This window comes from Stegostoma tigrinum, chromosome 17 (genome assembly GCF_030684315.1).
Source record: "Stegostoma tigrinum isolate sSteTig4 chromosome 17, sSteTig4.hap1, whole genome shotgun sequence".
Taxonomy (NCBI): domain Eukaryota; kingdom Metazoa; phylum Chordata; class Chondrichthyes; order Orectolobiformes; family Stegostomatidae; genus Stegostoma; species Stegostoma tigrinum.
In genome coordinates, this window is record NC_081370.1 from 23562107 (window position 1) to 23587884 (window position 25778).

At 43.4% G+C, this 25778-nt stretch overlaps 2 protein-coding genes across 8 annotated transcripts in view; both read left to right on the plus strand.

Moving 5' to 3' along the window:
- Positions 1-17184, plus strand: part of abcc8 (ATP-binding cassette, sub-family C (CFTR/MRP), member 8) — a 205107-nt gene extending 187923 nt beyond the window's left edge. For 4 of the 7 annotated variants that reach the window (XM_048545426.2, XM_048545428.2, XM_048545427.2 and 1 more), the window contains 3 exons: positions 2790-2923; positions 14223-14285; positions 16968-17184. In XM_048545426.2, the coding sequence (XP_048401383.1) occupies positions 2790-2923; positions 14223-14285; positions 16968-17105 (335 nt within the window). In that variant the 3' untranslated portion in view covers positions 17106-17184. Of the gene's footprint in view, positions 1-2789; positions 2924-14222; positions 14286-16631 lie in introns of all 7 variants that reach the window. The other 3 variants (XM_048545424.2, XM_048545425.2, XM_048545423.2) reach the window with 3 other exon arrangements.
- Positions 17185-22501: 5317 nt separating this feature from the next.
- Positions 22502-24531, plus strand: LOC125459338 (ATP-sensitive inward rectifier potassium channel 11-like). The gene has a single exon (XM_048545687.2). The coding sequence runs from the start codon at positions 23261-23263 to the stop codon at positions 24449-24451; it is 1191 nt and encodes a 396-aa protein (XP_048401644.1). The 5' UTR covers positions 22502-23260; the 3' UTR covers positions 24452-24531.
- The last annotated feature ends 1247 nt before the right edge of the window (positions 24532-25778 follow it).

Consider the following 25778-nt stretch of genomic DNA (forward strand, 5'->3'; position numbering starts at 1 on the left):
CTGAAGGTGCAAGCAATTATCCAACTTTAGGTGTATTTGTGGGAAAGAAAAGATTGGATAAGAGCAGTATATGTGATTGAGAGAGAAATCTCAGTGGGACAGAGATTGTATGAGAGAAAGCAAGACAGCATGTAACAAGAAGAGAGAAAATTGAGTGAAATTCATTTTGATGGGTATTGGAAAATGACCACTAGCAAATTGGCAAACCATTTCACAGTCTGCATGATTTTCTTTTCCAATGAAGCCATTAAAAAGAAAATTTGAAGTAGTGTAAAAAAGGCTGTTGTTTCATACATTTTAGGGTACAGCACAAGTGAATTTCACCTCCATGAAGACTGAATAATTAGTTATAACAATAATTATGAATATGTTTTTCCAGATGATTTCAAAATTAGATGTAGTTGTTTTGGATTAAAGGAAACTATTTTCATGTATTTATGTTTAGTTCAGAATAAGGGAGAAATATTTAAAAGTGAAGAGTGAGAGAGGAAAAGTAAATGTTTATTGCATCTGTCTTTATGGTTTATGGGAATCTAAATATAATTAATTCTGAGAAGATTTATTGAGCTATCTTTGACCATTTTTCTACTTCCAATAGATAAGGGACAAATAATTTCCCTTTTCAGGAACAAGTCTAAAAATACTTGCTTCACTGTGTTGAATTTTTATGTCGAGATCTGAAAACAAGAATTTCTCATCTCTGCCCGTACCTCCACGTTTTCACCTTCTGGATACATGGGTTTGCACTTTCCAGCTCTTCAGGCAGCGTTGGAGAAGTGTGGATGCCAAGGCAGGCTGGTTAGAAAACCTAACTCAAAAAGACCTATTTTTCAAACACACAACCATCATCCTGAGGAAAAATAGCTCCAAGCCCAATAAGACCGTTTTAAATCTCCTTATGTGATCACAAAGAACACTACAGCACAGTAACAAGCCATTCAACCCAAGCCTTGCCTTTCTAAACAAAAACCCTTTTGCCTCTATACAGTCCATATCCCTCTATTCACTGCCTATTCACATATCTGTCAATATGCCTCTCAAACATTGCTATTGTATCTGCTTCCACCATCTCCTCTGGGAGCACATTCCAGGCACTTATCACCCTCTGTGTAAAAGAAAACTTACTTCTCACATCTCCTTTTAAAATTTCTTCCCTTTTGCTTTAAACCTATGTCCCTAAATGGTTGACATTTCTACAGTGGGAAAAGAGTCCAACTAAACAACTATGCCTCTCATAATTTTGTAAACTTTTATCAAGTCATCCCTTGGCCTCTGATGGTCATGTGAAAACAAATTAAGTTTGTTCAATGCCTCCTCATTGCTCATACCCTCCAAACCAGGCAACATCCTTTTCTAGACCCTCTTCAAAGCCACCACATCCTTTTGTGATCGGAACTGTTTCCAATATTCTAGAAGTGGCCTTACTAAAGCTCTAAACAACTGCAACATGACTCGCAGATTTTTATACTCAGTGCCCTGACTGATGAAGGATGCCATATGCCTTCTTGACAAACTCATCCACATGTGATGTCACTTTCAGGGACCTGTGGACCTGTACACCTACATCCCTGTGTATCTCCCATTTACTGTATAATTCCCTTCTGCATTAAACCTTCCAACATACTTCACCAGATTAAATTTCATCTGCTATTTCTCCACCAAAATCTCCAGCCTATCTATATCCTGCTATCTTCTCTGGCAAACTCCTCATCTGGTCATTCAGTTGTAAAAGCAAAGTTCTGTTCAGTTGTTATAACATTAATAACCTCTTAAAACTATAAATATAATACACAGACCCCTGCTGAAGAAAGTATTATTTTGACCTTTGAAACACAACCATATAATTGGCTCAACTGTCAAAATAAACCAATAAAGTTCGAAACAAGGGAGCCTGTTGAAACATGAATAACAGATAGCTATTTTTTTGAATCAAATGAATGGCCTGTCAATCAAACCAGTGGAACTAGTGCAGGTGACATTTTTTAAGTGAAGGTTCCACACCATTTTTAATTTAATTTTTCCGATTTGTTGAAGGTTCACTAATATTTCATGTTGAATTTCTTTAAGCACGGCTGTTAATAGACTTTTTTGGTAGTCTAGGCTCATTCACAGGCAATTGCTAACTGAGGGATTTGGCATCAAGAAGAGCCGCAGGCACTTTATGCTCTCACCTTCCCCCAAGAAGATTTGTGAAGTTTTTCTGAGGATGACATAGTTCAGAGTGGCCACCTGCCTTAACCACAGACAGTCACATATGCAAGGGTGTGCCTAAAGGTGAGGACTTGTTAGCCAGTTTCCATCTTAACCTAACACATGCCCCCTCCCACCAGAACCTATCAATGCTCCCAGATCTTGGCTAAAACAAAGTCACATTTTTCAGCTAATGTTATGTGTCAGGTTCCTGAGGCTCATCGCAGATGTTGCAGGTCTCTTCCTCCATTATTTGAATTAAATGGCCTCCCAATCAGCCCAGCAGGTCACTGGTAGGCACATTCCGGCACTTGTTTGAAGGACCAAATACAAAGCCTGACAGTAAGTGCCAGATTCACTTTATATTTTGTCGTTCAAACTAATTTAACTTCTGAAACAATAAACCAGACAGTAGTAATTAGAAACATGTCTAGACAGAGTAAGGGCAAAAACTAATCACATATGCCTTTTTCACATTGTACCAGAAACAGAAACCTTTTGGTCTTATAGTGCGTCATAGGAAAGTTTAGGTAAAAGTTAACAGTCACAAGAATGGTTATCAAGTTTCCTTTTTTTTCCTTTTCACTTTTGAATGGTAGATGCTATAGTTACTGAAGGAGGAGAAAATTTCAGCTTGGGTCAGCGTCAACTGTTTTGTTTGGCGAGAGCTTTTGTACGCAAGAGTAGCGTACTGATCATGGATGAAGCTACAGCCTCAATAGACATGGCAACTGTAAGTACCAAGCTTCAACTTCCACTGATGATTTGTTTACTGTGAGACCTCACCACAAAGATCCATACTTTGTAAAGGTATTTCAAACCTGGAAATTCCAAAGTCTTCCACTCTAACTTTGATAGGCTTCAACAGTACCGCGATCGAAATGATTTAAAGAGGTCAGTTAGTTCAACATCTGTTCTGGGAAATCTTACAGCCTCTCTCTCTCTCTCTCTCTTTCTAATTAGAAATTGAATTACCAATATCTAGATTTTAAAAATGAATATTTAAATACAGTCAGTACAGATTTCAAAAGGGATATTGGTGCTTGCTTGGATGAGAATTAGGGCTGCAGGGTGGATGAACTAACTGAACATGGTACAAGAAGCCATTCAAGAGAATGAATGCAGAGGTAGCAGAGTGCACAGTGTGAAGAAATGACACCATTGTCTGCGGGAAATGTGCACGGGTCCAGTTGGCAGTATTACCAGCCTAGTGTCAGGGTATGGGACATCAGGACATCAGCGCTTGAGAAGAAATTGCAGTGAGAGGGGGAGGTGGGTCAATAGGATTGTAGCTGAAACTTCAAATGTGTACAATATTTATGTAAGTGATTAGATGAAGGGACGAAAGGTACAGTTGCCAAATTTGCTGACAGCACAAGATATGTTGGACATTGTAACAGGAATAGGCCATTCAGCACCTCCAGCCTACATACTATTCAATAATAAATTTACTTATTTATTTGTCACATGTACAAAGTGTAGGAATACATAAGCACAGCAAAAAGTCCATAATGTCGCCCATTCACCGGCACCCACTTGGTCACAAAAACAAGATTTTAACAGAGCCAAAAGGTAAGTAATCAAAAAAAGACCAGATCTCAAAGACCCAAGTCCCACCTCCACAATGGTGCAGACTCCACTCAAATCACTAGGCCGCCTCTGACTGCTGCCCCCTCACTGGGCCTGCTCTCACTGCTGTCCATCACCGCCCGCTCTCACATTGTCCCTCACTGCCCGCACTAACCGCTGTTGCTCCCTCACCGGCCCGCTCTCACTGGCACACTCTCACTGCTGCTGCCCCCTCACCAGCCTGCTCTCACAGTTGCATCCTCACCGCCCGCTCTCACTGCTGCTGCACCTTCACTGGCCCCACTCTCAGTGCTGCCCCCTCACCGGCCCTCTCTCCCTGCCACCCCTTCACCGGCCCTCTCTTCCTGCTGCCCCCTCTCTGGCCCGCTCTCACTGCTGCCCCCTCACCGCTGCTGTCCCACTGGCCCACTCTCATTGCCAAGCTGGCCCACTCCTGATCCACCACTCACTCCGGCCCACACTCAATCCATCATCGCTGCAGGACAGAACTCGCAAGATCAGCTCCCACCGCGCACACCCTGGTCACAACCGACTCCTTCCCAACTCCTTAGATAGGTAGTTAAAAGGGCAGATGAAGAAGAGAAAAGGAAAGGTAAACGAAAGGGAACTGGCAAGCAGAGTGGAGCTCAAAATGAAGTGACTTGTCCTGCTACCATCATGCCAGATGATTTCTTTTACATTTCAAATGTCTTTTATCTACCCTTTCCCCGTACCGCTGTTTGTAAGACAATGGTGAGGGCCGAAAAGGGTGAACATGCTAGGCTTGTACCCTCTGCAGCTTAGAAGAGTAAAATATCACTTGATTGAAACATTTAAGTTCATGAAGATTCTCAACAGGGTAGATGTGGAGAGTATATTTCCTGGTTTGGGTGAATCTGAAATTGGGATCACTATTCAAAAATAAGTGTTATCCCATTTAAAGCACAGATGAGGATTTAATTTTAATCTCTGCGGGTCAGAAGCCTCTGAACTCCCTTCCTGAAAAGATAATGCAGCAGGGTCTTTAAATATTTTCAAGGTAGAGCTAGATAGAGTCTTGGTAAGTAAGGGAGTGAAAGGCTCTCTGAGGTAAGCCGGTATCTGTATTTGAAGTTACAAGCTGATCGGCCATAATTTTATTGTATGACAGACCAGGCTCAAGGGTTTGAGTGGCCCACATCTGCTCCAAATCCATATGCATTTTTGTGGCTCTAAAATCCCATATTGGGATAATAGAAATGGGATATAGGGTAATTACAGTTGATGCAATTGATATGGACTTTGCCTTGGATAAGGTCCCATATGGTACATTGTAAGAGACAGTTAAAGATCTTGAATTAGGGGAAACATCACAACCTGGATTAGAAATTTGTTGGTACATAGAGGAAGGTAGAGTACAGGTTTTTCAGAGGTTTAAAGCGACTAATAGTGTCCCATAATGTTCAGTCCTGGAGCTATTTCTTTTCACCCTTTGCAGCAATTGTGTTTTTACGGGCCTAGAGACCAATATGTTGAAATCAGTAAGTTATAAAATAGGAGTTTTAGTTAATACTTCAAATGGCTAAAGAACGTTAATGTTAAAGGGTAGTGGGGTGGAACAGTGAAGCAGAAAGTGATAGATGGAATTCAATTTGAGTAAACGAGGTAGCATTTTCACAGACGGAATAGCAGAAGAAATGAGGTTTAATGGAAGTATGGTCAGTGGTGTGAACAAACATCAGATTGCAGACGACAGCTAAACTTAATAAAGCTGTAGAAAAGCTATTAAAATCCTGGATTTTATCCCAATAAATAGAAATTATAAAAGTAGAGATGCAGAAAAACCTATATAAGATCTTAAAAAGCGCTGCTGACGATTTAAGCTCCATGTGAAAGAAAATGTAATAAAGCTTTAGAGAGGGCAGCACATAGTTTCATTAGAATGTGGTCAATGTCTCTGATGTTATATGCCAGTAACTCAACAATGAAGGATAGCTTGCAAAGATAGGTTTCTTCAGAAATTTCCAGATAGATGTCAGAAATCACACAATACCAGGTTATAATCCAATAGGTTTATTTGAAAACACAAGCTTTTGGAGACTCAGAGATAACAAGGTGTAGAGCTAGATGAATACAGCAGACCAAGTGGCATCAGGGGAGCAGGAAAGGTGACATTTCGGGTTTGGAGCTCAGTCCTCCTTCAGGTATTAGTGAGAGAGGTAGTATCAAACACAGAATTTATAAGCAAAAGATCAAAGGGTCACACTGTTGATGAGGATCCACTAAACAAACCAAAGATGCTGTTAAATCTTTAATCAGTGAGATGGTTTTAACTGATTAATATGTATATGTAAATCCCCAAATTCCTGAGAGAACGAAAGTTTTTCTTAACTTAAAGAAGAGGTGACATTTTAAATCAGACAATGCATGTTAGTGTGAGGCCTTGTTCAAAATCTGTTTGTGTTTTGGTTTGGAGTCAGATTGGTTTTAGTTCTAAAGTAGGAATTTATAAAATGCCAAATTGTCTGTAAATTGCATACTTTTTGAACAGAATAAAATTTATCTGCAAATACAAATTCACCCCATAGATGTGTGTGTGTGTGTGTGTGTGTGAGAGAGAGAGGGAGAGAGAGAGAGAAGTGTGTGTGAGAGAGAGTGTACAGGGTGGTGGAGTCACCTGTAGTGCGACATGAACCCAAGATCCCGGCTGAGGCCATCCTCATGGGTAGTGAACTTGGCTATAAGCCTCTGCTCGGCAACTCTGTGCTGTGTATCCTGAAGTCCGATTTGGAGTACATTTACCCAAAGATCTGAGACCAAGTGTCCTTGACCCACTGGGAGGAAACATCCTTGTCTGGCAATTGTTGTGAGGTGTCCATTCATTTGTTGTCATAGTGTCTGCATAGTTTCACCAATCTACCATATCTCGGGGCATCCTTGCCCACAGCCTATGAGATAAACAACATTGGCTGAGTTACATGAGTATCTGCCATGCATGTGGTGGGTGTAATGGCAGTGCCCATGTCAAAGATCTGACATGTCTTGCAGCGGTTGCCATGACATGGTTGTACATTGTTGTGGTTGATGTTGTCCTGAAGGCTGGGTACTGTGAACAACGGTCCATTTAAGATTTGGCAGTTGTTTGAAGGCGAGAAGTGAAGGCATAGGGAAGCTCTCAGCGAGATAACCATCATCATCGATAACGTGTTGAAGACTGCAAAGAACATGGTGTAGTTTCAGAGATAGTAGGAACTGCAGATGCTGGTGAATCTGAGATAACAAGGTGTAGAACTGGATGAACACAGCAGACCAAGCAGCATCAGAGGAGCAGGAAAGCTGACATTTCAGGCTCAAGGCTCATCCAGCTCTACACCTTGTTATTTCACATGGCACAGTTTCTCTGCTCCTGGCAAGTACTGGATGACAAGGGGCAACCTATCAGACATCTCCCATGTCTGTCCTCTGAGGAGGTCATTACAGTTTTCTGCTGTGGCACAATGGAACTGGCAATCGATGAGTTGAGCATCGTATCTCATTCCTATGAGTGCATCCTTCAACATCTTCAAATCTGTCTCGTTCCTCCTCATCCAAAAAGATTCTGTGTATGCGTAGGGCTTGTCCATAGGGGATGGCTGTTTTAATATGTTTCGGGTGGAAGCTAGAGAAGTACAGTTTATCTGTTGGCTCACAATGGAGTTTTGTACTGAGGTGTCCGTCCCTGATGGAGATGCATGTGACCAAGAATGAGACAGATTCTAAATAGTAGCCCATGGTAAGTCTGATGGTGGGATGAAACTTGATGATATCACTATGTAGTTGTTTCAGTGATTCCTCACAATGAGTCCAAAGGATGAAAATTTCATCAATGTAACTGATGTGCAACATTGGTTGGAGGTTCTGTGCAGCAAAGAAGTCTTGTTTGAACCTGTGCATGAAAATATTGGCATACTGAGGAGCAAATCTGGTCCCCATGGCTATTCTGTGTGTCTGGATGAAGAACTGGTTGTCGAAAGTGAAGATGTAGTGGTCAAGGATAAAGCAGATGATTTGTAGAATGGCGTCTGGCGATTGGCATTTGTTGGTGTTGAGTGCTGAGGCTGTTGCAGTGATGCTGTCATCATGGGGGATGCTGGTGTAGAGTGCCAAAACACCCATTGTGATGAGAAACGTTCCTGGCTCGACTGGTCCATGGGAACTGAGTTTCCGTAAGAAATCTGTAGTGTCATGTTAGAAGCTGGGGGTTTCCTGTACAATGGGTTTCAAGATGCCCTTGTCATAGCCAGAGAGGTTCTCATAGAGGGTCCCATTGCCTGATATGATGTGATGTCCAGGAGTATTGGTTTTGTGTAATTTGGAAGGCAGTAGAAGTCCCCTACACGGGGAGTACATGTGATGAGAGCGCATAAGGTACTCTGAAGGTCTGGATCAAAGTGTTGATCAGTCTGTTCAGTCGACAGGTGTGTGCTTGGTCAGATCAGCAGGGAATCGTCTGAAGTGTTCCTGGTTGTTTAGTTGTTGATACACTTCCTTGCAGTAGTCCGTTCTGTTCTGTATGAAGATGGCTCCTCCTTTGTCTGCTGGCTTGATGATAATGTTGTGATTGGTCTTGAGAGCACAGATGGCATTACATTGTGTGTGGGCGATGTTTTGCGCTACCTTGTGAATGCTGCTGATAAATCTGGCATTCGCACAGTCTCTGATGGCTTGAACATACCTTGCGTTTTCAAATAAACCTGTTGTACCATAACCTGGTGTCATATGATTTTGTCTGCCCCAGTCCAGCACCGGCACCTCCACATCCAGATAGATGACCCTAGGTCAGTATATAAAATCCCATGTGTAAAGTGACATGCATCACAGACACCTCAGACACAAATCCACTTTGCATCTCTCCCTTAATAACCACTTGCAGAAAAAGCTATAAGTGTTCAAATATCGAAGGTCATATGTTACTGGAGTTTAGCCTGGGTTTTATTTGGTGAACTCCACTCCCAATATATTCCAAATGAGAAGATTATTTCCATGACACTTACTTTGCTGCATTACTGAGGAATTTAAACCATACCCTTACATTTTTCCTGACTTTTTGATTTCTGATTTTATCCTAATTTGACCAACATTAAGATACAAATAATGAATTTAATTAAATCTCAGTCAGTCGTCTTGGAAAGATGTAGCAGATTGTAAATTCCTGTATCAAACTGCAAATGGAGAGGTTGTCATTATACAGAATCCAGACAGTCTGCACCAGAACCTAGGGCTGATGTCCCTGCCAATGGGACTTCCCTTATTGCACCATACCACCTCCACAATGCATCTGAAAATCAGGGGACCACTAATGACATTGTGCTGCATGTTACCTCTAGTGAGATCTCCAGGAAGCGCTTTTGCAAAATGTTTTACCCTTTTACAAATATGTAGACAGACTATGGAAAGATGTAGGAGCAACCAGGTGGTGGTGATGGGAGATTCTAATTTTCCCAACATTGACTGGGATTCACTTAGTGTTAGGGGTTTGGATGGAGCAGAATTTGTAAGGAGCATCCAGAGGGTTTTCTAGACAGTATGTAAATAGTCCAACTCAGGAAGGGGCCATACTGGACCTGGTGTTGGGGAATGAGCCTGGCCAGGTGGTTGAAGTTTCAGTAGAGGATTACTTTGGGAATAGTGATCACAATTCTGTAAGTTTTAGAATACTGATGGACAAAGATGAGAGTGGTGCTAAAGGAAAGTGCTAAATTGGGAGAAGGCCAACTATAGCAAAATTCGCCAAGAGCTGGGGAATGTGGATTGCGAGCAGCTGTTTGAGGGTAAATCCACATTTGATATGTGGGAAGGTTTTAAAGAGAGGTTGTTTAAGAGTGCAGGACAGATGTGTCCCTGTGAAAATGAGGGATAGAAAGGGCAAAATTAGGTAACCATTGATGACAGATGAAATTGTGAGACTAGCAAAAAGGGAAAAGTAAGCATTATTAAGGTCTAAGCAACTGAAAACAAACAAAGCTTTGGAAGAATATTGGGAAAGAGACCCAATCTGAAACAAAGAATTAAGAGGGCTAAAAGGGGTCATGAAATATCTTTAGCAAACAGGGTTAAGGAAAATCCCAACACCTTTTATTCGTACATAAGGAGCAAGAGGGTCACTAGAGAAAAGGTTGGCTCACTCAAGGACAAAGGAGGGAAGTTATGTGAGGTGTCAGAGAAAATGAATGAGATTCTTAATGAGTACTTTGCATTGGTATTCACTGAGGAAAGGGACATGACAGATGTTGAGGTTAGGGATAGATGTTTTATTAATCTAGGTCAAGTCGGTATAAGGCGGGGGGAAGTGTTGGGTATTCTAAAAGGCATTAGAGTGGACAAGTCCCCAAGATGGGATCTCTTCCAGGTTAATAGGGGAAGGGAGAGAGGAAATAGCTGGGGACTTAACAGATATCTTTGCAGCATCCTTGAGCATAGGTGAGGTCCCAAAGGGCTGAAGACTTGCTAATGTTGTCCCCTTGTTTAAGAAGGGTAGCAAGGATAATCCAGGTAATTATAGACTGGTGACCCTGACGTCAGTGGTGGGGAAGCTGCTGGAGAAGATACTGAGGGATAGGATCTATCTATATTTGGAAGAAAATGGGCTTATAAGTGATAAGCAGCATGGTTTTGTGCAGGCAAGGTCTAGTCTTACCAACTTGATAGAATTCTTTGAGGAAGTAACAGTTGATAGATGAGGGAAGGGCTGTGGATGTCATATACATGAACTTCAGTAAGGTGTTTGATAAGGTTCACCATGGTAGGCTGATAGAGAAAGTGAAGTCGCATGGGGTCCAGGGTGAACAGCTAGGTGGATAGAGAGCTGACTGGGCAACAGTCCACACAGAGTTGTAGTGAAGGGGCATTTCTCAAAATGGAGAACTGTGACCAGTGGTGTTCCACAGGGATACGTGTTGGGACCACTGTTGTTTGTGAGATATATAAATGATCTGGAGAAAGGTATAGATGGTCTGATTAGCAAGTTTGCAGATGACACTAAGATTGATGGAGTAGCAGATAGTGAAGGGGACTGTCGGAGAATGCATCATAATGTAGATAGATTGGAGAGTTGGGCGGAGAAATGGCAGATGGAGTTCAATCCAGGAAAATGCGATGTGATACATTTTGGAAGATCCAATTCAAGAGCGAACTATATGGTAAATGGAAAAGCCATGGGGAAAATTGATTCACAGAGCGATCTGGGTGTTCAAGTCCATTGTACCCTGAAGGTAGCAACACAGGTCGATAGAGTGGTCAAGAAGGCATACTGCGTGCTTTCAGTCATCGGACAGGGTATTGAGTACAAGAGTTGGCAGGTCATGTTACTGTTGTATAGGACTTTGATTCAATGGCATTTGAAATACTGCGTATTGTTCTGGTTGCCACATTACCAAAAGGATGTTGATGCTTTGGAGAGGGTGCAGAGGAGGTTCACCAGGATGTTGCCTGGTATGGAGGGCACTAGCTGTGAAGAGAGGTTGAGCACATTAGGATTATTTACATTAGAAAGACAAAGGTTGAGGGGGAACCTGATTGAGGTCTACAAAATCATGACAGGCATTGACAGGATGGATAGCAAGAAGCTTTTTTTCCCAGAGAGGAGGATTCAGTTACGGGGGGCCATGATTTCAAGGTGAGAGGGGAAAAGTTTAAGGGAGGTATTTGTGGAACGTTCTTTACACAGAGGATGGTGGGTGCCTGGAACGCGTTGCCAGTGGAGGTGGTAGAGGCAGGCATGATAGCATCATTTAAGATGTATCTAGACAGGTACATGAATGGGCAGGTAGCAGAGGGATACGGATCCTTGGAAAATGGGCAACAGGTTTAAATAGAGGAACTGGATCAACACAGGCTTGGAGGGCTGAAGGGCCTGTTCCTGTGCTGTAATTTTCTTTGTTCTTTGTTCTTCAAGTGGTGGAAGACTTTTTGGATCCCACATTCTCCCGAATGATGATCTATAAGGAACCTTATAATCCTAGCAGTTCACCCATTGTACTTAAGTGAAACCCAATTACAAAAACTGATCAAATTTTCTAATCATCATCATTGGGTGTGCAGAGTATTTGTGCATATTCACCATGTACATGTATGAAAAACACCCTGTATCAATGCTTCTAAAGAAGAGTCATACAGGACATGAAACCCTAGTTCTGTTTCTGTTTGCACAGATGCTGCCAGACCTGCTGAGTTTCTTCAGCATTTTCTGTGTTTGTTTCATATTTTCAGCATCTGCAATCTTTTGCACCTACACACATTCTTGATGCTGTGCAGTATTTGCTTAGCCTCGGAATATCAAATTTGGACACATACGGTATAATTGAAAATTGGTGATTCATTGTTGTGAATGTATTCATTCTTGTATCATATGCATCAAGCTCAAATTTGACCAGTGCCTGTTACTGAAAAGGTAATATTGAGGACAAGTGATTGCAATACAGGAATATCTTGTGGTATAATTTTAGATCCAAACCCTGTCCTGAAGCATAATATGCCATTTTTCTGAAGAAGGATAGCAAGAGTTTCTTTAGATTTTGGGCCACTGTAAAATGATGCAGGAGAAGTGATAATGGGGATCAAAAAATGGTGGAGGAACTAAACAAGTACTTTGTGTTGGTCTTCCTGGTGAAATACATAAGTAACATTCCAAACATTCAAAAGAATTGGGGTGGGGGGGGGGGGGGCAGAGGTCAGTATGGTCGCCATCACCAGGGAGAAAGTGCTAGAAAAACTGAAAGGCCTGAAGTTAGATAAATTACCTGGACCAGATGGACTACACCACAGGCTTCGGAAGAAGATAGCTCAAAAGATACTGGAGGTATTAGTGGTGATCTTCCATGAATCACTGTAGACAGGGAGGGTCCCAGAGGACTGGAAAAATCGCTATTTCAAACCCCCCTCCCCCCACACTCTCCCTGTTTAGCAAGGGAGTAAGGCAAAAGACAAGAAATTACAGGCCAATTAGCCTGACCTCCTTCTTTGGTAAGATTTTGGAGTCCATTGTGAAAGATGAGATTTTTGAATATTTGTGAAGTGCATGGTAAAATATGGCAAAGTCAGCATAGCTTCATCAAGGGGAGGTCAGGGCCTGACAAATCAGTTGGAATTCTTTGCAGAGGTAACAAGCAGGTTAGACACAGGAGAGCCAATGGATGGTATATATTTGGACTTCCAGAAGGCCTTTGACAAAGTGATGCACAAGAAACTACTGAGTAAGATGAGGGTCCATGGTGTTAGAGGCAAAGAGTTAGCATGGATTGGAAATTGGCTGTCTTACAGAAAGTGAAGAATGGGGATAAAAGAGTCTTTCTCAGGATGGCAGCCAATGACTAGGGTCAATGTTAGGGACACAACTTTTCAATTTATACATTAATGATCTAGATGAAGGAACTGTGAGCATTCTGGCTGTTTGCAGACAATACAAAGATAGGTGGAGGGACAGGTAGATTAAGGAGACAGGAAGGCTGCAGAAGGACTTAGACAGGTTAGGAGAGTGGGCAAAGAAGTGGCAGATGGAATACAAGTGGGAGAGTGTGAGGTCATTCACTTTGATAGGAACAATAGAGGCATAGACTACTTTCTAAATGGGGAGATAATTCAGAAATCTGAAGTGCAAAGGGACTTGGGGAATTCTAGTCCAGGATTCTCTGAAGTTTAACTTGCAGGTTGAGTCAATATTCAGGAAGGCAAATACAATGTTGGCAATTATTTTGACAGGACTAGAATATAAAGACAGGGATGTACTTCTGAGGCCTTATAAAGCTCTGGTCAGACCACATTTAGAATGTTGTGAGCAATTCTGGGCCCCATATCTCAAAAGGGATGTACTGGTCCTGGAGTGGGTCCAGCAAAGGTTCACGAGAATGATCTCAGGAATGAAAGGTTTAACATATAAGGAACATTTGAGGACTCTGGGTCTATATTCAATGGAGTTTAGAAGAATGAGGGAGGATCTAATTGAAACTTACAGAATACTGAAAGACCTGGATAGAGTAGACATTGGGAAGATGTTTCCATTCGCAGGAGAAAGTAGGACCCCAGGGCACAGCCTTAGAATAAAGGGAAGACCCTTTTGAACAGAGATTAGGAGAAACTTCTTCAGCCAGGAAGTGGTGAATCTTTGGAATTCATTGCCACAGAAAGCAGTGGAGGCCAGGTCTTTGAGTACATTTAAGACAAAGATAGATAGGTTTTCAATTGTTAAGGGGATCAAAGGTTATAGGGAGATGATGGGAGAAAGGGGTTGACAAGCATATCAGCCATATTTGAAAGGTAGAGCAGACTCAATGAGTCAAAATGGCCTAATTTCTGCTCCTATATCTTATGGAAGATCTTTGACATGGATGGGAGCTGGGCAATAACGGCAGTTACCAGTTAGGCAATGTACATTGAAAAGATCTGTAATATGGAAAGAGGAGCATCATAATTATTGGTATGTAGACCATGTTCATTATTATCTTTTGTAGGAAAATATTTTACAGAAAGTTGTGATGACAGCCTTTGCAGATCGGACAGTGGTGACCATCGCTGTAAGTAACAACTACTTTCTTGGTTTCACATTAGCTAAAACTGAGAAAGGTCATTGAATTTCAAGGATCTTGAGTTCAATTCATTGTGAAAGAAGTTAGAGTCGGGCGAACTATATTTTCAACAAGAAAAAAGGTTTTTCCGGGGAATTCAAGTTGCATGGTTCACTGATTGAACAAGGAAATATATTTTAATTAATTTTTGGAATGTGGCATCAAGAAAATAGACAACATATTTTGTGCATGAGAATACAGTGGATCAGGTGATTTGATGCAACTGCCACTTCATATGGCAATTCAGTATGATTAATGTTGATGTAAGACAGGAACTTTTAGGGCCAAATTAGGAAGGGCCATCAGTGAATTTATCATCTTAATTTATCAATCACTTTTTCATTCAACTGAACTCATTTTTAAATGAATGAGGTGAATTTGAATCTAGTACTTCTGTGTTATTGACCAGACATCTGAATTACAAGTTCACCACATTAACATGTTCTAATTATTAAAATAAATTGCATTTGATGTGATAATCTGGTAGAATAATGGGAATGAGCCAAGGTGTTGGATTTGTCTTGAGGACTGTCACCAGTTTTCCAAGAAGTGACAGTTAAAATGTCGATTCCAATCTGACCAAGGTCAATATTGAATTACAGTAATAAGAATGCTCAATCAGAGCTGAAGTAGTTATCCTTAAATATACAGATTAGGTTCCAGTTAAATCAGAGACTTGTTCCGCTATTTTAAAACTTAATATGAACATGGGAATGATTATGGCCAGAAGAAACCCGGTAAGGCAAATTTTAAAAAATGTTTATGCAAATATTCTCCCCATGGCTGCACAGTTTTCTTCCAGGTGCTGTAGTTTCCTTCCATAGCCCAACAATGTGCAAGTTGGATGGATTAGCCATGGGAAATGCAGAGTTACAGGAATACGGTGGGGGGCAGATCTGGGTGGTTGCTCTTCAAAGGGTTTGTGTAGACTCAATGGGCTGAATGGCCTGCTTCCACACTGTAGGGATTCTATAACTCTAAACGGATGATGACTACTGAATATTTCCTGTCCTACTCCAAGTCTCTCTCCAACCCTGAGCAGATGTCCCAAATGCTAACAACAGTGCTGTTTGGACTCTTGCTGTTTGCTGCAGAAAACAGCAAAGATCAATGAAGACGGCTCCTCACCATACTGCCCCTTACTATTACGTCTCTTTTTACTGTCCCAGGTGCCCCTACATGAATGGCTTTCTGTACTTTACTGTCATGGTCAGTTAGTTTATTCACCCCACAGCCCTCATTCTTGTCCTCCATCGAACTGCTGAGGTTCTTGTCCTCTAGATCCTCTTCCCTGACTGAATCATTGTCAGACGCTACTGATCCTAAAGAATGATTAAATGACCCCAAAAGATGTGGCTGCCTCCTGGTACAAAGAATCCAGGTAACTTTCCCCTTCAAATTGTGCATTGTCTGTCTTCAGTTCATAAATTCTGTGCTGAAGCTGCTTGAACTTTAAATATTTACAGTAAATGTTTGCTCTGAACCACACTGGCATCCAGGAACTCCTACATTCTGCAACTGTGGCACATCATTTGTCCTGCCATCCTCAATATGTTTAAATAATGACTTTTTAATTGAATGTTTTATTTAGTTATTTTATGTATTTATTAACCATGCCACCAGTTGCTATATTATTTTGAGCCTAAGAAATAGAAGAAACATTAGTTATTTATCAGATAATCACCAAACTTCTTCTCTTGTAGCAAAGTAAGAATCATTTGCCGAGGCCGAAAATATTTAGAAAAAGCAGAAGCAACAAAAGTCCTCTTTCTCTTCCAGAGCTGAACTATCTTAATTATTTAACTCTGGCATAATAAAGTGCTAAATCATACTCAGATTATGCTCCAATAAATGCTGCAGTCAGATTTTCACTATGTAGAGAAATCAGAAGGTATGCTACATGAGGTTTGTCATAGAGATTCTCAATGACTAAAAGGGTTAAAAATACTGCTTCATTTAATTCAGGAGAAGTGAATATTGTCCATCCGTGTCTGTATGACAGGAGTGGTTGAGTAATTGATCACTAACTGTTGTAAGTATGCAAAGGTAGCTGCTTGATAATATGAGTTTGGTGATAGAGAAAAATAAACTTTGACTATTAACAATGGATTTAAAATTTGAATGGTACAGTATTCTGACATGGGATTTTCGAGTGAGAGTGAGATGAGGTAGTTCATCCCATATATGGATAACCATCTATTGAACACGTAATTGCAATAGCTATTGTGGAAGCGTTGTTATTCCCTGGCTCATGTCAGGCTTGTGTGAAAGATTTCTTTACTTTTTCTTTTGTAGCACCGGATTTCGCTAATTCTGGATGCAGATCAGATTATAGTCCTGTCAGATGGCACAGTAGCAGAAAATGATACTGTATCCAATTTACTGAGCAGGAACAGCACATTTGCCTTCTTAGTGAAGTCCAATAAGTAGAGACTGGTCACAAACTGGCCTGCCGGGTTTGTATGGGAATGGTTTGTAAACCCTCACAGAAATCGAGCTGCATTCTGCTTCCACACTAACACGGGCTGTATTTTTTTTACATTTCAGCATTGAGTGCCTAACCAAGCTCACACTTTGAAAAGGTATATCGATTTGCACTGAATCACGCTAATGGGTGTTTCTGTTTTCCAGCATCGAGTGCACACTATTCTGAATGCAGACTTGGTGATTGTGATGAAAAGAGGGATTATCCTAGAATATGACACTCCCAGTATACTCTTAGAACAGAGGGACGGAATCTTTGCCTCTTTTGTGCAGGCAGATAAATGATACATAGCAATAATTGCATTCTAGAATTGCTTTTGTAATTTCATTTGATCTGTAAATAAAATTGGCACATTTCTTATGATTCTATCGCAATGGATAAGTTGTTCACCACCATCACAACATGTAAAGTAACACCATTGCTTGCACAAATTAATACAACGAATTACTAGGAAAATCGCAGCTAATCTCTCACTGACACAAAAGTTTTTCAAACGTCAAAACAAAACAACATTTAACATTACCATTACTGAAAAGAATTCAATAAATCTCCAAATCCATGTTCTCTTATGATATCCCTAATGTAATAAACTAGCATTAACGCCTTATAATTCCACACAAACATAATGTTCAATCCATATCAGCGAGATTTTTTTAAAAATTCTGTAATATCTAGTTTGTCAAGGTTCCATCTCTCAAAACATCAGGAACACACCGCGTATCAGTTATTCACTCCCCGAATACTAAAAATCTCAATACAAATACTCACAATCATGTCTACAGACATTAAACTTTTATTCTCCGTTTTCTATTCAAACTTATATCGCACAAGGTCTTCATAGCAAATCTTCGTCCCACAGCAATAAAGAACACATCCTTACGAAATCCTGTTGCTCCACGTGGCATTTAATGCTGAAACTGCCTAGCTGTGTTTTTTTTTGTTACTCCGGCCGAATACGCGGACATCAAAATGTCTGTTATTGCTTCCAGAAAAAAACGACAAATTGGATAATTTTCTTAATACATACAAGAGTCAAGTATGTATTACAAATATTACATACTGTATTACTGCGCATAATTGGTAAAATTACTCCATCCGATGTACCTTAGTCTAATTACTACAGTATCGCAATACAATGAGGCACTACCTACAAAAGGTAGGTCACTACTCAACACTAGCTAATGTTACTCGATGCAGTTGAATTTAGAATTCACACTAAATTTGAATCGAGTTGAGGTGAATTGTGTGGCAATGTACACTCACCCTATCGTATTCAAATTACCATGTAGCATAATGCAGAGCCGTGCGAATATTGAAATTTGTAAATAAATCTCAGGGTAAAAATTGGTGAAATAGCAAATTTAATATCACAACATTCGTGGTAATGGATTTAGTCGCGCAAATAACTGGACATATTATCAGGGTCATTGTCTTAGTCGTACCTTTAATAATCACGTTTTAGGAGCTTAGGGGTCTATTTTAGTAACACTTTGAAGTTATGCCGTACAAACTGACAGGTACAGAGAAAACGAATTGCGGAGCTGGATGAACACAGCAGGCCAAGCAGCATCTCAGGAGCACAGAATCTGACGTTTCGGGCCTAGACCCTTCATCAGAGAGGGGGACGGGGAGAGGGAACTGGAATAAATAGGGAGAGAACGGGAGGCGGACCGGAGATGGAGAAAAGAAGATAGGTAGAGAGGAGAGTATAGGTGGGGAGGTAGGGAGGGGATAGGTCAGTCCAGGGAAGACGGATAGGTCAAGGAGGCAGGATGAGGGGATCACAGGTACAGAGAAAGTTTCCCGCGCAGTCTGAATTTCCGGGAGAAAGAGTTGAAGAGCTAATTGTTTCGGCCTGACCTGAGGTAGTTCTCGGTGACTCACCTCCACAGACCAATAACAGGGAAGACCCTCGGGACACAACTCAGAGGGGTACCATCAGTAAAGGAGGTTTGATCACGCGCGTCCAAATCAAAGAGGGAAAGATTGGCTGAAGGTTTATCACGTCGTCTTCAATAGTAATAGATGCTAATAAATATAAATGTGCAAAAGTAGAAGCTGAAAAGTTCACACCTGATTGTCTGAAGGCTCGATGTTGGTACTTTTGAGCTATTCTAGCATTTTGACAGCGCTTGGCAGCGCACCACGACATTCTTTTGTTGCCTGTATCCTTTATCTTTCAGTGAGTTGGTTACTCAGGACAATATCTGTGAACTGATACATTAGTCTCTCACACCCACCAACCATTCCTAGCATCCTCTCCTATTGTAAATCAGCAAATAACTCAACTGGGAGAATCATCTGTTCGGAGATGCACTCCGATCAGTTCCCATCCTTCAGAATAACACTTCACAAACCCGCAAAAACCTACACCACACCGGACAGATCAACAAGGTACACCAAGAACATAGAACATTACAGCACAGTACAGGCCCTTCGGCCCTCGACGTTGTTCCGACCTGTCATACCGATCTCAAGCCCATCTAACCTACACTATTCCATGTACGTCCATATGCTCATCCAATGTCGACTTAAATGTACCTAAACTCGGCGAATCTACTACCGTTGCAGGCAAAGCGTTCCATTCCCTTACTACTCTCTGAGTAAAGAAACTACCTCTGACATCTGTCCTACATCTTTCACCCCTCAATTTAAAGCTATGCCCCCTCGTGCTCGCCGTCACCATCCTAGGAAAAAGGCTCTCCCTATCCACCCTATCTAACCCTCTGATTATTTTATATATTTCAATTAAGTTTCAAAGAAGTTAGATTTAATCCGTTTCTTTGAAGGCTGCAATAGCCGGACGGCCTCGTGCCCTTTGATCCATTCCCCAATCCAGCCGGGTACTACAACAACTCGCCAGGACTAGAGCCCAGAAAGGGTGAAGCGATGAAAAGCAAGAGCCCACTTTACCAACTTTCCGCACATTGCCGCGTCCTATGTTCGATTGAGTTGGTTACAGGATCCCAAGGAGATAGAAATTTATAGTGGTTTTTTTTTCAGAACGGAGTGGCGTGCAATAAAAATGAGAGCGTGAGGCTATCCGGGGCGAAGAAACTTCATAAGTGGCGTAGTGAAATTCTCCAAGTATCTGTCTGTCTCATAACGGGGAGGTCATGAGTCAATTGAAAACTTCAAAACTGAGATTGCTATCTCTTAGTTAGGGAAATTGATGGTTATGGGCATAGAGTTGGAAAATGGACGGGAGCCAGTACCGAATGGTGCAACAGGCTGAGCTGCACTGCCGTTGCTATATATTCACCCAGTACTGCATTCAGAACACCAGCCACTCACAATACCACAACAAAGTACTAGAATGCCCTTTGGATTGATGAGAACGATGGGAGACTGAATGAGGATAATGGCTTATCCCCTCTGAAAAGAGGTGACCAAGGAAGGACACTGAGGATATCGAATTACGAAAAGTTAAGTCCAGAACATTACTTCATACTAAATTACAATAGACGCTGCTTCTAATTATAAAACATGGTTTGCTCCTTCCTACTTTTAAAATATTCACTTTTTACACCATATTCAGACATATGCAGCTCTCTCCTGTTACCTTCCAAGACGGAAACGCAAGCCAGTCTGAGCTTAGATACTGGAGGACCTGAGATAAACAGGCGTACAGTTGGATGAACACAGCAGGCCAAGCAGCATCAGAGGAGCAGGAAGGGTCTGAAGAGGGTCTTGGTCCGAAACGTCAGCCTTCCTGCTCCTCCAATGCTGCTTGGCCTGCTTTTCATCCAGCCCTACACCTGGTTATTTCATAAAGCAGACTCTATTTGCCACCTTACTATGCGGTAATTCAAGTATGCTTCCAGTTTTGCCGAATAATTTCAGGACGAAATCTAGTCATCCTTAAAGCTTGCGGAATCCTTAAATTGAAATCCTGCTGCTCTAAACTCACAGTGAAGTTGTAACTCTCGCCTCACTGCTGAATAGTTACTGCAAGTAACCAACGGCTGCGGACACAAATTGGTGAATCTACCCGGCTTCAGATGAGATGCAAGCCTGTGTATGGACTGTTATTCCAGTTCCATATCAAAACAAGGTTTGAAGTACCAAGGGCATGTTTTGCAAACCATCAGGGATTTCATTTAAACTTCCTTTCAATAAACGAAATACCCACGTTTGCCTGACAAGAAGCGTGGCGTTTGTTTGTAAACAGACTTGCTCAAAACCCTTTCCGAGATAGGAAAACTGAATTTGAAACCCTCAATAGACACACAGTTGGCAGAGCCAAGACCACCTAGGGTCCATTCATATAAATACGACTGGCTTGAATGGCATAGTAAAAATAACAAGGAGGCTAGCAACACTCATTGTTATTCAAGTATAAATGGAACAGCGGTTTCTTGCAGCCGCGCATGTGCAGTCATAAATACGGAAATCAGGAAAGTGTTTCTACTGAACTAATCCTCTAGATGCTGAAATCACTGAATCATACTAAGACACTCAGCAAGGAGTTGCCGTACTTGTGTTGGTGCTCACTGAACTCACAAGAAATTTCAAACTTATCCATTCCAGCGCAAGTATCTTTTAAATGTTTGATCTGTTTTAATTACTTCTGGGCCACTCCTCGGGGGCTAAAATTAACAGTGGAGTCTCATATTTTGGTCATTGGTGGAGGTCAAAATTGCAATTGTTTTCAGTCTTTTATTTCTATGTCTTTCCTCTCCCACGGCCAATATTTCTCTTTGTTTGCTGCACCCAATTTGTCACTGAATTCACCCGTCCAACTTACACTCCCAGTTTCAGTCTTCAGCCTATGTGATACATTTCCGCGCATAAGTTTTAGAACCCTTGGAAAGGGTGTTAGGCTGAAATAGCTCTCTGCTCGCCGCAAACTACTGTGCAAAAGTTTGCGGGTAAGCACAACTAATGGTTTAGTGCTGAATAAAAACCGAAAGAACTGCTGATGCTGTAAATCAGGAACGAAAGTTGCTGGAAAAGCTCAGCAGGTCTGGCAGCATCTGTGAAGAAAAAAACTCAGTTAAAGTTACGGGTCTGGTCACCCTTTCTCAGACGCTGCCAGACCTGCTGAGCTTTTCCAGCAACTTCTGTTTTTGCTGTCAATGGGTAGCGCTGTTGTTTCGACACTGATCAACACAAGCCCGGTAAATGTTAGCACTGTGGTAAGCTAATCATTCTACTATGCAGTGAGCCTTGGAACTGCTGACAAACAAGCTCAAAATAGCAGTGGACAGCGGGAATATCCCACCAAATCTAAACAGTTTCTCCCGTCATTCAATCACAGAAAACCACGTGAGGCAGGAACTGAAGAAGGGTCGCTCGATCCGAAACGTTAACTCTGATTGCTCTCCATAGATGCTGCCAGAACTGCTAAGCTTTTCCAGCAATTTCTGTTTCTGATTTACAGCATTCGCAGTTTTATTCGGATTTTATTAGGCAGGGTATAGCCTGGTTACGTTGGGAAATCTTAGCTACACCACATCAAACTATACCGCATTAAACGGTCTGGGAGCGTCATTGCAGGGAGCGAAACAGAGCTAATGAAGTTTCGGGTCCGAGATCCCTTGCTCACGCTCTCTCCACAACATTTGTCTAATTCCAGCTTTTTGTGTATGTGTGTTCTGATTGGGCCTGCGGCATCTCGTCGGTCTTTTGAAAAGACACTCAATCGAGCGAATGGAGCAAAAGCGTGCTGAAATGCCGGGCTAATAATATTCATGACAGGCAGCGGAGAGGGAACTTTTGTTTTTCACTGCTTACACGACACAAATTGAATTCCGTGCAAAGCCGACCTATGTGTTCGAGCCCAGATAAGAACTGTAGCAAATCTTGAATCGGGGTAAACAGTGCGAGGTTAGGAGGGGCAGGAGATAGAAGAAGCCGGGCAGGACAGGAGAGGGGAGAGGGCAGAAACCGGGGGCGGCAAGATGGTAAAAAAGGAGAGAGGCTAGCGAGGAGAGGACAGTGAAGAGGAGAGAAGTTGGGGAGGAGAGTATAGTGAAGAAGATGAAAGGCTGCGGCGGAGGAGAGGATAGTGAAGGGGGGAGAGTTTGGGGAGGAGAGGATAATGAAGAAGGTGAGAGGCAGGAAGGCGCTGCGGCTCCCCTCCCTCTGGCGGCGCGGAGCAGCTGGGAGGAGCCGGGAACTGGTGCTGAGCAGCGAGCCTGGCACTGGGCTGATTCATTGCCCGGACTGCCCTCAGCCTGCCCTTATATCGAGTTACCGGAGTGATTGGCGGCACCAGGCGGGCTGCTGGAAGGATGTCCCTTCCTTGGGGACACAGAGAGAGAATCAGTGAGCGGTAGCCTGGCAGAGCGAGTGTGAGCCGGGAGGAGGGAGGCAGCAGCTCGGTCTGTGTCCCTGTCCCCGTGTGTGTTTGTGTGTGTGTGTGTGTGTGTGTGTGTGTGAGAGAGAGAGAGAGAGAGACGGGGGGGACAGGGGCGGTGTGTCTGATGGGCCGGAGATGTTGGCCAGGAAAGGCCTGGTGCCCGAGGAATATGTGCTGCGGCTGGTGGAGGACGTGTCCAGGCCCCGGTACCGGGCCCGGGAGCGCAAGGTGCGCTTCGTGGCCAAGAACGGCGCCTGCAACGTGGCGCACACCAACATCCGAGAGCAGGGCCGCTTCCTGCAGGACGTCTTCACCACCCTGGTGGACCTCAAGTGGAGGCACACGCTGCTCATCTTCACCATGTCGTTCCTGTGCAGCTGGCTGCTCTTCGCCATGATCTGGTGGCTGATCGCCTTCGCTCACGGAGACCTGCACCGGCCGGGGGCTGGGACCGAGGGGGCCGTGCCGTGCGTGACCAGCCTGCACTCGTTCACCTCGGCGTTCCTCTTCTCCATCGAGGTGCAGGTCACCATCGGCTTCGGGGGCCGCATGATCACCGAGGAGTGCCCGGCCGCCATCACCGTGCTGCTGGCGCAGAACATCGTCGGCCTGGTCATCAACGCCATCATGCTGGGCTGCATCTTCATGAAGACCTCGCAGGCGCACCGCCGCGCCGAGACGCTCATCTTCAGCCGCCACGCCGTGGTGTCGCCGCGCAACGGCCGCCTCTGCTTCATGTGCCGGATCGGCGACCTCCGCAAGAGCATGATCATCGGCGCGACGGTGCGGCTGCAGCTGGTCCGCCAGACGGCCACGGCCGAGGGCGAGGTGCTGCCGCTCGACCAGATCGACGTGGAGATGGACAGCCCGGTGGGCGGCGGCGGCATCTTCCTGGTGGCGCCGATCATCATCGCGCACGTGATCGCGCCCGGCAGCCCGCTGTACCCGCTGCGCGCCGCCGACCTGCACAGCCGCCATTTCGAGATCGTTGTCATCCTCGAGGGGGTGGTCGAGACCACCGGCATCACCACCCAGGCCCGAACCTCCTACCTCTCCGACGAGATCCTCTGGGGCCACCGCTTCGTCGCCGTCGTCAGCCAGGAGGACGGCCGCTACTCGGTCGACTACTCCAAGTTCGGGAACACCGTCCGGGTGCCCATGCCCGACGCCGAGCAGGCCGGGGGCCACGCCGCGCCTCACGCCGCCACCTTCGACATCTTCCCGCCGCCCGAGCACACCACCCGCAGGAGGAAGCTCACGGAGCCGCACCGCCAGCACTCCGAGACCGGGGATGAGGAAGAGCAAGGGAGCAGCGATAGGCCCTGAAGTACACAGGCAGGCAGAGACAGTTCCCAAATCCAAAGGAACCCGATGTACTTAAATATATATTAAACATATGGCTCTTTTGTGGTGTTCGGGGTGGGGTTGACTTAACATGTGTTCGTTAATTCTCTACAGCAATAAGCCTCGGGGATGTTTGAAACCTCTTTCTCGGGCAGGTTCCCCCCCTGGTGCTGAAGTTAACAGTTCCTGATGGGTTTGCGAGAAGCGATTGGTTGGGTTTGCATCAGGCTAGTTCACACCATGTCTCAAGAGAGCAACAGCCCGTGCCTCAAAAGTGTAGGAACCCGCAGCCCCCAATAAGCTCTGTAGCTCTGGATGTGAGTTTGCTCGCTGAGCTGGAAGGTTAGTTTTCAGACGTTTCGTCACCATTCTAGGTAACATCATCAGTGAGCCTCCGACGAAGCGCTGGTGTTATGTCCCGCATTTCTATTTATAAATAGAAATGCGGGACATAACACCAGCGCTTCGTCGGAGGCTCACTGATGATGTTACCTAGAATGGTGACGAAACGTCTGAAAACTAACCTTCCAGCTCAGCGAGCAAACTCACATCCAGAACCTCAACCTGAGCTACAAATCTTCTCAAAACTCGCTTAGCTCTGTAGCCTTCGCTGTCCCCGGATGCGACATACTTTGTACAGTCATGCAGTTTGCGAATCGAAGAGACCAGGTTCGATGAGTAGATAAGTCAATCTTGTGTGTGATCCCTTCTTTGATGGAAACCTAACCAGCACGACCGTGTAGGGTTTAATCACAGATTCAGACCCACCCTAAGGCAGTGAAGCATTACATTTATAGAATGTAATAAAGAATAAAGAATGGCATCTAATTGTTGGAAACAACATTGGAGATTTTTTATCTACTTTTTCTGAGTTGATTAGCAAGAGTTGATTTTTTTCATAAAATGAAAAGAAGCTTTTGTGCTCCTGAGATGCTGTTTCGCCTGCTGTGTTCATCCAGCTTCACACTTTGTTATCTTGAAAAGAGCCTTTCCGATTTATGAGATGGGAGAAGAGTGTTTCCCAAGTCTCAGAGAATTGTATAATTACGGGCTAATTGGATGCTAATTCTTTCAGTGTAGTAAGGTAATTAGCAGAAACCGATCAACATTTATACTGTTTTTGTTGATACAACCCTCCCATTTAGATTGCCATTACAGTTGTTTTAACCAACCGATTATGATATCCTCCGAGACATTTGAAACTCGAACCGAGATTTTCTGCCCGTAGGGATAGTCGGATGGGTATGGACGCTACCGGCACCCCAAAGAGCCTCGAGGTTCCCAGCACATGTCTACTAGTTTGCTAGTT

Coding starts and splice junctions, on each gene's coding strand:
- LOC125459338 (XM_048545687.2), top strand. CDS start 23,261: ATGTTGGCCAGGAAAGGCCTGGTGCCCGAGGAATATGTGCTGCGGCTG.